Source organism: Lontra canadensis, unplaced genomic scaffold (assembly GCF_010015895.1).
Source record: "Lontra canadensis isolate GAN:19392208 unplaced genomic scaffold, GSC_riverotter_1.0 scaffold70, whole genome shotgun sequence".
Taxonomy (NCBI): Eukaryota; Metazoa; Chordata; class Mammalia; order Carnivora; family Mustelidae; genus Lontra; species Lontra canadensis.
The window spans coordinates 6054607-6066808 of NW_022631064.1; the positions used below are offsets into that span (position 1 = coordinate 6054607).

General features: G+C 37.9%; 1 protein-coding gene across 6 annotated transcripts in view; it reads left to right on the top strand.

The window, feature by feature from the left end:
* NFIB (nuclear factor I B) overlaps positions 1 to 12202 on the top strand; it is a 225941-nt gene that overhangs the window by 192989 nt on the left and 20750 nt on the right. For 3 of the 6 annotated variants that reach the window (XM_032880572.1, XM_032880571.1, XM_032880574.1), the window contains exons 9-10: positions 3938 to 4103; positions 7188 to 7270. The exons of 2 other annotated variants lie outside the window; for them this stretch is intronic. In XM_032880572.1, the coding sequence (XP_032736463.1) occupies positions 3938 to 4103; positions 7188 to 7270 (249 nt within the window). The remainder of the gene's footprint in view (positions 1 to 3937; positions 4104 to 7187; positions 7271 to 12202) is intronic. One more of the 6 variants, XM_032880573.1, reaches the window with a different exon arrangement.

The window sequence follows — 12202 nt, forward strand, 5'->3', positions numbered from 1 at the left end:
AAAGGGGCACATTTGTGAAGATGTCTGTGGTTTGACGTTTTTGAATTTTCATTGACTGCAAAGAAAGTTTATGCAGAAAGTACATTGACGAAAAAGCTCAGAGCTGGTGTTCACACCTCTGAAATACCGGGTTTAGCACAGACACAGAGTGCTTATTTCAGGCAGGAGCAAGGTATGCGCTAAAATAAACACACACAAAAGAACTTACAGTCGTATTTAGAGGCCAACTATTAGCTATTAAAATCAGCTTTGGTAATGTAAACATTGTCAGTGTTTGATGACTACTTGAATATTCTTTGCACAGACATGACTACATTTAACAATGAATGACATTACCAGAAGTGTCTTTTCTTTTTTTCTTTCTTTCTTTCTTTCTTTCTCTCTCTCTCTCTCTCTCTCTCTCTCTTATTTATTTATTTATTTAAATACCGTGGAGTGGTTTTAGGGACTTTTATTGTGTAAGTGTAGTGACTCATATCCCTTTCTCACTCCTTAAAAGTGTGGCTTCTTCTATGGAGAGCTCACTTAATAGTGATTTGATACAAGAGCACTTTTCATGATCAAATAGATAGGCTTTGTGACAGAGCTGGCACAAACTGTAATATCCAAAGTCTGTCATGTAGTTTTGATCTTCAGGTCTGGTATGTGGCATTGCTGCTTTACCTTCAAGACTCCTGCCCACTCCTCACTATACCTTTTAATGCTCTGAGAGATTGTCATAAGCATTCTGTCTTTAATACCGTTCAGTTATCAAATGCCAGTGAATAGTATGTGCATATTAATTTAGAATTAACAAAGAAAAGATCTGAAGAAATCAATTTTGGTCATAATTGTTAGAATGAAGCAAAACGGTCTTTTTCTGGAAAGTTTTATTTTTGAGTAACAACATAGCCAACACCATTTGGGTTGCTTAAAAAATTACCTGTACTTTTAGTTCTGTTGATGAATAATACTAAACTGAAGACACCATTCTTGAGTTGTGACTTTGTAGTTAAGCCATTTGTATTTTAGAAGAAAAGGTCCAAACGGTATAGCACTTTTGATGACTATAATAAGAATTTTTAAGTAAAAAAGTGGGATCTTAGTATATCAGTTGAGAAATAAAATTTGCTGTCAGACCCTGGATTCAAGAGTCTTAGCTCCACAGAGCATTTTGCTAGACTCAGCTGGGAACAGTGCGCACAAGGTCTGATTTTAATTTGAGTAGAATTTCCATGAATAACAAAGTCTAATTAAGACATCCATTAAAAGTCCTTAACGTTAATTCAGTGTGGAAAATCTTAGAGTTCCATTGGATTTTTTTTTAACTGATGTCTTAATTAGGCACTGTTAGGGGAAAAATTATGCAAATTAAAATCAGGCCCTTAGTGTTACGCATTTCTTTAATTATTCAGTGCTTGTTTTAGGTATATTTCCATTTCTTTATAAGTTAAGAGGGCATATTAGGTGATAATCTGCCTTATTGTTCTGCTTTTCTTCCTATTTTTAAGGTAAAGATTGAGATTCTGAGAGAAGCATCTTACTTTCATCTAAATAAAAAAAAAAAAAAATCCCCTTTCAGGATTTTGTATAATAGGAGCGACTACGTACTAGGCAGGGTGATCCTTTCCCAGTGCGATTCAACTTTATCTTCAGATAAAATGTCTCTCTTTTCCTTTCTATGCTATGGAAGTTCATCTAACAGCCTTAAAAGAGAAGCTTTATAGTATAGCTTCATCTGAACCAGTAGAAAGCCCAAGAGGAATAACCCTTCCATTCTTCCGGACCCTGAATTCCAGAAAATTTGTCTGTTGGGCTTGGGACCGACTTGTTTCTTTGTCAGTTTTATTCTTTTTAAATGAGAGAAATGTCTGTTGGTTCGTGTCAATGCCATTCCAGTAGACAAAGCTCGCAGAATGAGCGAGGTCATATCAGGTCCTGGGGCAGCATTTTCTTGGCATTATTGTCGTTCTTCTGTCCTGTGTTCTCAGGTAGGTCCTATGGAACTGTTTCGGTGAACACAGTATAGAGAAATGCTTTTTACTACCGAATGTACCACCAATGATAAAACAAGATCGCTCTTCTTTCTTGAGAAAGATACATACAACGGTCTTTTGCAGCATTCTGATCACCAGAATCCGATGGTCTGCTTTAGAAAAAACTACTTTTTCTACTTGAAAGGAAAAGGCATCTTTCTAGTAAACTGCAGAATAGTTTTTATGGGCACATCATAACTCCTTTGATTTTTAACTCCCAACTCAAAACCAGTTAATTTGCATTTCAAAAGAGGACTCCTGACATTTACCTGTTTAGCTCTAAGCCGGGGAGAGGGGGCGGGGGTTGCTGAGGGCTTGTTCACCTGTGGCCCACTATCCCTTCCCAAATTTCCTCCAGCCCTGTACTGATTTCGATTACCAAGTCTAGCCACTGAGATGCCTCATCCTCCCCACAGCAATTTGGAGATTAATTGCATTGCTGCTGCACCGATTAGCGTGAGACAGCCATGCTATTCAGTGGATTATTTTAAATAAAATTAGTCTAAAGATACAACTCTCATAGGTTTCCGTAGGGGGAAGCTCTGGTCAATTTTCCTGACATAAAGTTAAATACTTAAAATTACTCATGATGAATAGGCAGGATATTCAAGAAGTCCATTTTCTTTATAGAATAAGTAATGTGGCCTCTGAGGAACCCAACCGAAGACTTAGTTCATGTCTGTAAGTTATAGTATTTAAGTGTTATTAGCTGTTCATCTTTTTGTTTAAAGAAATGACTCCTGGTAATTTAAGGACAGGTACTTAGATACATATTCTGCTTCATTGCATTCTTTGCCTTTAACAGTACTGACTAGATAGGCTAAATGTTTATGGAGAATACTCTCATGGCGAGTTGGGATAAGCACCATACAGTGGAGAAGTCCAACAGGAAGGGTGATCAAAAATAGTGTTCTCTGTCTAGAAAAAAGCATTCCAGTATTTTTTTTTTTTTCCAAGCAGTGTACCCTTTGGATTTTGTCTTCTACCACAGACACTATTTTCATATGTGGGGCTAAAACTCGGATATTAATATCTTTTCTGTCATTGCCCTGGGGATTCTCTCAGTTGCTCCTCACAAGTGTCAACAATGTTTTGTGTAACTCTCCATGCCCGGCCATGGGGGAGGAACTTAAGTAACAAAGTATATTTGATTGCCCCTCTGCTTTACTTCAGCACATTTTAATTGACTTTGGAAATCTTTTATTTGTAGCTGTAAGGTCAGACCAAGTCCATCATTGGCTATCATTGTGTGGATCTGAAATTTTAAATGCTTTAAATATCATTCTATCTGCTCGTCTGAGTAATCAGCAAAAGGGAAGTAGAGATCCTGGAATTTAAACGGTTTGGTATGTGTGTCCCTGCATCCTTGCGTATGACGGAAGACTAGAGTTTCTGAATGCAGATTGACTAGAAATGAGGGAAACCATTGAGTTTGATGTGTTCGACTCCTTGATACCCCATCTTCTTTGTGTCAGTGACAGCATCATTGGGTGACAATTGTGTTCTGAAAGCCCAAACTGACTCACTGTAGAAAACGAAGAGCAGAGAAGAACGAGGCATGGCTCAAATTCTCCCTAGGTCAGGAAGAACTTACATTGTTGTCTTGAGCTGAGCATGTAAGTCTCCCCTTGAGTCTTCTGTGCTACCCAACAAAAGAATCAGTTCTGTCTGACTCTCGGGGGGGTTGTAAAGACAAACTCACCCATGCAAAGTGTTTCGAAGGTGAAGACTTTCTTTGAAATGCTGCTGCTTCTTTTTACCACAAACCGCTGGTTGGTCTCTGTGACTCAGACTTGAGAGGGCTTGGTGGCGTTCCCAGCAAGGACGCAGGGTTCCCGCGTCCAAGTGCGCTGAGTGGAGCTGTTGGACGAGACGACTGCCTTTTGGATTGTTTCACCGGGCATTCTGTTTTTGTTTTGTAGCCTAACAGCAGTGGTCAAGTGGTAGGGAAAGTGCCTGGCCATTTCACACCTGTCTTGGCACCCTCTCCCCATCCCAGTGCAGTGCGACCTGTGACCCTGACCATGACAGATACTAAACCCATCACTACATCCACTGAAGGTGAGGCAGCTTCACCTACAGCAACCAGTAAGTATTTCTGTAGGAAATGAGAAATGTCCATCAAAGGCACCATTGGATACCTGATCCAAGGTGGAGAACAGGACAACTTTTTGGACGCGATGGAGATTTCTCATTTATGTGGAACTAGCAGGCATGTGTGTGGCCTGGCTATCACAAGCTCTCTCTTATCAAATTTCAGTCCATATATCATATTTGAAAAGAGAGAAGCTTATTCGTTTGAATAAACAGCTCTAACAAAAATGACAAGTCATGCCTGCTCGTTCAAGGTATACATTGAAAAAGACACCGAATAACATAATGTAGTGTTTGAGGTTTCTCGATCACCCAGAGAGAGAGAGCAGATCATTGTTACTTATTGGAGCATTCTTATAGAAATCAGTGTCCTTCACAAGGCAGATTGAATCCATGCCTCTGGAAGATAATTGCACGTTTATATTACCGTAGGTTATGTCACTGCAAAAACCCAGTTAACACGATATTGGGTGCGAATGAGGACATTTGGAAGCTGAGTATTAGGTACATGTAAGCTACCTACACTGTCATTGTGACTTTTTTTGTTTTTTTGTTTGTTTTGTTTATCATGGTACATCAGGTACTATGCTTTTTAACACGGCCATAACATTTTAAATGTCAGAGATTTAGCCAGTGAACTTGACATAGAACATACCAATAAACCAATGAATCCTTTGCTGCTTCATACAAAATACTCATCGATACAAAGAAAATTATTACCCAGTTTTTCGATTGGCTTCGTTCAAACTAACAGACTTCCTAGAACTAATACAGTGGAATAGGAGGAATTAGCCCACTCCTTGTCAATTATGCTTTCCATATCTGAAATTCAGAGGTGTCATTTTCTTTCCTAGAACAAAAAAAAATTGACATGCTCTGTTCTAAGTAAAATTACAGAAACCCCACTGGCTCTCTCTTTCTCAGGTTTTGGAAAGATGTTTTCTTTTTTTTTTTTTTTTTTTTTGGTGGGGGGGTGGGTTCTGAAAACCTAGGAAGGAACACTACAAGAAAAAAGGACAATAGTTTGAGGGTGCAGTGAATTCAGCATTTCTTTCTCAAAATTCTTGAGACCCCATAGCCTAATCAGTCCAGGTAGACTTGTAATTCCCATCAATAATCATTAATTTTTCTAACTGGTCTGTTGATAGAGGGTCCAGTGAACACTTCCCTGAATGCACAGTCAAGGAAGACTAAAAATTCTTTTGTTCTAAAGATTAGCGATGTACAGTACAGCCACTCAAATGCTTTTAAAAGTGGATGTGTTGGCATCTTTGAGCAAAGTCAGCAATTTAAATTAAGGCAAATAGAAACAAAGATTTTTTTTTTTTTAAGTTTTTGAAAGACTGTCAAAGGATAAATGATCCAAACCAAGTTCTAGAAACTTCAGGTACCTACCCTTCTAGTGACATTAATAGATGACATTCAAGGGCAGATCAGACCCAAATGATCACAGCTCACTATGGGAGTGCTGTCAGCCTGCTTGCTGATGCATTATTCTTGTACTCACCTACAGGTTGGTCAAAAAGGGATCTGATTTGACTAATAAAATTGCAAAATATTCAGAAGGGATATATTGGTTGTGTGAAGATGGCTGTATCAGCCCATTTTCCACTCCTGCTTAAAAGAAATATAGTTTTTTTTTCTTTCCTCTACACAGACTTGTAGCTCTAGCTTTCGAGACAGTGCTAATAATGAAAAATGGGTCATTGAACTGATAAGTCAATAAAATTAAAGAAAACACATAGATCAGGGAAACCTCTTTCTCATGGCTGAGAAGAGAAAAATACTGCAAGCTTGTTGCGACTCTCTTAGGGCGAGGCCTTTCTCCAGCTGTCCATGCTGTCCATTGAATCCTAGAAGCCTGGACATTGAGTGGGGGCCCCTGGCTCTTCCGGCTGTCCTTGGATGGGCCCTTTATTCAGAAGTAATTAATAATGAATTGTGAGCATCTTCACTGTTTTAAAAAGTTAACCTACCAAAACCCTCAATGGATCTAATTCTGCAACCCTTCAAATGAACACGGCAGAATGAATATATTTGGTTAAAAAAAACCCCAAAACCTTTTAAAGGTTAATGTCTGGATTTCTTATCAATCTGATAGTGTTAAACCAAACATTTTAGCTTCCTTCAGACCTGTAGATGTAACATGAGTGGTGAAAATGTAGTGCTTCTGTTTATTCCAGCACGGGGCAAGGAGAATGCTTTAGTGCTGGGAACTCCTTTCCTTGTGAAAACAAATCTTTAGGAATAGGGAGACGTTTTCTTTGGAAAATTCACTGTGTACCAAAAAGCATCTCAACAAAAAGTACTTGCAGGGTGAGACTAAATAACTTTAAGAATATTCACCATTGGTCCTTAGTGCCTGGTGGCCAAGTATTTCAAAGGTGTCACCACCCCTTCCCTGGACCAGTAACAAGAAATTGACTTTTTGTGCTTATGGAAAAGAAAGAATTTTTTTTCAAAAACATTTCTATCAAATCTAAGGTCATTTTCACACTAAATGAAATACTGACTTAATTCACTCTATATGATATAATAAGTAGAGAGGCTCCTCCCTCATGTTAGGAATATTAGATTTTCTCTTTAGTAAGACATGTTTCACATCTGCTAAAGCACATCTGCTAAAATCCCATTCATTACAAGCTTTCACTTTTTCCCAATAGACTTTCAGTCTTACACTTAGAATCACAGACTATCATTGATGCTCCCATTATCAGACAACTACTATCTGGTGAAACAGGACATGTAGGAAAAGGACCCTTCTACTTAGCCAGTCCTTGGTTCTCCTGCCGGACTGTACCAGAGCATATAAGCGTGGGATGCCCACACCAGAGGCTGGGATGTGGTTAACTGGACAGATTTTTGGGGAGGGAAGTAAACAGGTTGAGTTGAGGTCAACTGCCATTTCTTTAATGTCACTTGGTGTTCACTCAGATGAAAGAATAGAGAAATAGAGACACTTTTTTTTTTTTTTTTTTTGGTTGCCTGTCCCACGTCCTGGGTTTTCTTTTACATGGACAGGGTGTTCATTCTGATAGTTCACAATTTTTATCTTTGTTTTTGTTCTTCCTTAATCAGCCTACACAGCCTCAGGCACATCTCAAGCCAATCGATATGTGGGACTAAGCCCAAGAGACCCATCCTTCCTACATCAGCAACAGGTGGGCAAGCTTCCCCCAGGTGTGACGGTGTAGCACGCTTTCGCATTGGTGCTCTCTCCATGCTGCCTCTCAGATCTGGACTCAGAACGGGGCTCCCGGCGCTTCTGGGAAAGAAACTGATCATTTCATTTTCCAGAATATTTTCTCATTTATCCTTTGTTTCTTGCCTCTCTAAATAGGCTTGCTCAAATTGGCTCAAGACCTTTTCCATCTCTGTGACCTCTATCCATAACATCCATGAGTAAACTGGGTCTCAGCCAGGGTATTTTCCTCAGTCTCATTGGCTATTGAGAACTTACTAGCCTTTAGCTTCCGAAGACAAAAAAAATCGAAAACTGATTAAAAAGCCCATTAGGGTAGAAGCAGTACACAATTTGTGTTTTTTGAGCTCTTTCATATTTTCCAGATGTTTTACTCCTCATTTTGGACTTTTAGTCCAAGAGGATGAGTTATGAAGCTAAAATCTCGGGCGACACATCATTCCTGTTTTAATAGGTTTAAATTGGTTTACTGATTTCAGATGTGATAAAACACTTTTTTTTGTTCTGCTTTCTTACATCATTTATGTTTCAAGTAGCATTTTAAATTTCACATCTCATTAATGCTGTAAATTTAATGCAAATGAAGTGTTTACCCAAACTGTGAAAATATACAGCCAGGATTAATGGTGGCTTATAAACAAATTAGCCACAGTCAAAAGCATGGAACATACCAATACAGAAATCCCACGATTCTAGTTAAGGGATAACAGAAATAATTCTAAACACTTCAGAATTTAAATATATTTTATGATGCATACGTTTGCTGCTCTCAAACTCTGATAGCAGAGTGGTTCGAAATAAACAGCGTGCAAAATATTAAGTAGGGAAAAGTAGACTATGAATAAGAAAGAGCTGGTATAACTAACTGGCTCTTCGTTCGTAAGATCTATGGGCTTATGTCGCATCTGTCTGTTTTTACGTACATGGTCAGCCTGCGCAGGGACTCATCCCTGCTTCTTTTGTCCTGGACTTGCCCACCTAGCTTGTGTTGGGTCTTTCTTAGCCGTGCCTCGCCCGGAATTCCCAAGTCCTGCCCAGTTGCGGACCAAGGTAGCAAACCATGTAGATCAAAGGTCACCACATGTAGAGTTCAGAGAAAAATCCTAAAGATGATAGCTTATTCAAGATACTTGAGGCTGTGCCAGAGTTTTAAAAAGCAAAACAAAACAAAAGAGTGAGAACTAACTGAAAACATCTGTACACAGTTACGAAAAATACCAAATAATAATTAGTGGTTTTGCCCACCATTGGCTTTTCAACATAATTCTCTGGAATGTTGCTTTTTTTCACCTCTAAAATTGCTATAATATGAAATGTGTTATAATTACTATAATATGGTTCTATTTGACAAATGTATATGTTCACTGTATTTTCTAAAAACATATGTAGGATTTATAGGTTCAGAGGCTTGCTCTTTTAAAAATCATTCCACATATTTTCAGAAATATTTTTACCATGGGATTTGCATTATTCTTTATGACACATCTCTACTTTCTAGTTAATTTTTAATTCATAGACACATGCCTCCATTATTTAAACCTTTAGCACCAAAAACATTAAGATTATAACCAGTTTCATGTATTTAGAAGCAGTCTTCCCATCCCCCCGTGCTAACCCATGGCAGCTTTAATATTCTTTTCATATCTGTCATTTATGACTCACGTTAGAGGCTCAGGGAATTATGAACACAAAAGTTCATCGTTCAGAAGTTACTTCTTTCACTTATCCCAAGGACAGATCAAGAAAACTTAGCAAGCCTCAGGAAAGTGTGAGTCTTCAGGTAGATGGAGGTCGGAGCACATTTTAATTGGGAAAAAGAAATACATACACACACACACACACACACACACACACACGTATACATACATAAATATTCTGGAGCTACAGACTTTTCTCATCCAAGACCACCGCTTCTTGTTTAAGTGGACAATGTCAAGTGAAGACCCGTTAACAATGTAAATAATATTTGTTTGGTCAAATGCAGTTGACATTTATGGAACATACTGTTATTTACCAGGCAAATGGATAATTTGCCCTGCGCACGATGGAAGACTTAGTGCTACTTTTTGAAATGAAGAAGCTCAATATGCCAAAGTTATAATGAGCTACAGTTTTGAGGCAGGCAGAAAACATATGCGTGCATCTCATACTGTACATGAATATTACTGAAGTAAGGTTCCAGTTAAAAGATGATTACTTTTATGCTTCTAAATTTTAAAAGAACCATTGAGCTGAAGTTTTGGGCTTACTATCCAGGAACAGAGGGACAGGAATAGTTTAAGTGACTTCAGCAGAGTAAAGGTTATGCTTTCCCACAGCAGAAATGAGATTGATTTACTGTGTCCTTTCATTACTTTACAAAGATTTAAAAGAGACCACTCTTGTAACAGCAGGTTCTAAATGCATTTGGTTTAAAGCACTCAGTGATGAATGAAAAGGAAAATCAAGGGGTACATGAAATAAAGGTAATCAATCATTTTATATTAGCTAGGAGAAATTCAAAATTAGAAAGGCAATGGATTTAGTCTGAGAGAGTTCTTTTAAACATTCCCCATAGCCTTTAATATACATGACCCTTTAAGAATAAATATTGTCGCCAGGTACATTCTTCAGTTTATTGGCGGCTGCTTTATAAAGGTTTATCCTTTTAGGTTATGAAAAGTATTGATGTGCAATGTGCAGTGCTATTTTTTCTCAGAAAAGAACTTTAATATAGCCTACATAAATTAGGGTTAACGATAAATTTAAAATTGTTGAATCATTCTATCTTAATAATAATCTTTCCACAAGATGACAATAAAGTAGACCTTTCAAAATAGTCACTTCTAATACACAAGGATACTGGCCTTCTTTGATTGAGATGGCCAATGTTAACATTAACCCTATGTTCCACTTGTAAGAGTAATATGTCCGCATTGGCAAATTTGAATCCTAAAAGTATATGCTTTTATGCCCATCAACTTGGTACACATACAGCTGTTATTAGTAATTATACCTCTCTGTGCTCCTTGATAATGGTTATTACTGATTCTTATCGGTCATTAACTGACTTGAAATACTAGATTTTTTCTGACACAGGAATTTCACCTGTCACTGCAACTATGATATCTCGTTTGAATCTAAAAAATAAAAAAATCCATAATCATGAAGAATAGTTCATAAAGATTCATGTAAACCTGTTGATAATTTGCCATTAAAAACAAACCTCTCTAACTGGTCATGATAATCAACTCATGCCGGCTGATCAGGACTTGTAATTTTTCCTTTATCCTCTACTACAATCTTGTGTGTTGTGTGGTTCAAGGTCTAGAACTAGACTGTCTGTGGGGTGATTGGCTTAGTTCATGCACTCACTGTTGGCCTGGGGAGATCTTAAAAGCAGATATCAGTTGGAACTCCATATTCTTCTTTAACTTTCCTGTTGGAAGATGGTGTGGTGGCTTGAGGAACTCCGGGTCCTGCTTTGGGAAACTGAACTCTGTAGTCTTTCCTGACTAAAAAAGAAATGTCTTTTTTATGATTCGGAACTTTTCACAAATGTCAAAGACCTCCTCTCTGAGTTAACCTCGCAGAAGTTTAGCAGAACGCAGTGTTTTCCTTTCCTCGTAGTGCACGAGGGCCCTGTGCACGTGCACCACGCTAGGCAAGGGGGGAGGTACACGTCCCAAGTTTTGTCTCTCTGAGAAAATGGGAGCTCTGTAGCAGAGTCTTGGATGTTGCTCTGTATTTGAAAATACAGACATTATTCCGTAATTCAGTCTACCTATTTTAGCATAAATGGCGAATATGAGACAACTTACATGAATTAGCACCAGTTCCTTATCTGGTCAACCTCACCACAAATTTATGAAGTCTCAGGCCTTCTTTCTTTGCTCTCGTAGAAAGTTGCATGATCAAAGAGGGTCTAGTTATGTTTATTTTCACCCTTCTATTTGAGTGTAAGGTTGTAATAAAAATATAAATCTTTACTATTATACATCAGCATAAAATATTAAAAAAATCTTACTGCAAGTTGGAAGTAAAAGTTTGTAGCTAAGAAGCTTCTCGTTTGGAAATAGAAGATTACTATTCAAACCAACTATTGAAAAGCATATAAACTTTTGATACAGATTTGAGATTTCGATAAAATAAATGGGAGGTCCCTCTTGCCTTTCCAAAGGGAGACAACAAAGTCAAGTAAGCTCTAGTATGTAAGACGTAAGGCTTATTTTCATCATCTCTCAAAATTATAATCTCCTGACTATATATAGTACTTACTGTTAGCTCTAATGAATGCACGGCCTGATCAGCTCAGGTCCTTGCATCACGTACACACACAACTGCATGGGTTTTATCGGTGCTTGAGCTTCAGCATGTTACGTCTCTTGCATGACTACTTAATGCTATTATTTCAATTTCAATTACTGGGCCACCTTATATTAAAATATTTTCAACACATTCCTTGATACAGTTTCACAACTCAAATTTGGAGGTACTTTTCGTTATAGTGGACATGTCTGTTACACCAGATGGCCTTCCTAAGACATTGCCTCTGTAGGATTTTTTATTTATATATATATAAATTTATATATTAATTTATAATTAATTGAAATTTATTTACGATGTTTGTCCTGGCAAATGGCAAAGCCAAAGCTAGGTACATTGAGACCACTGGGAAGAGGTAGTCTTTTATTAGAGGCAAGCAATTGAAAGGACACAAGTGGACGATCAACAAGCCCTTCAATAAAGTCAGGAAGCAGCCTATCAACACTCCGGCTGTTCTTATTGTGTCTGTTATCATAATTGACAGCTTGACGTAAAACCCTATCACATGACTTCTGGGTAGGTATGTAAATGGATAAGAGGTCACTCTTCACATATGCTAGCTGGAGAGGAAACACATTTAAAGGAA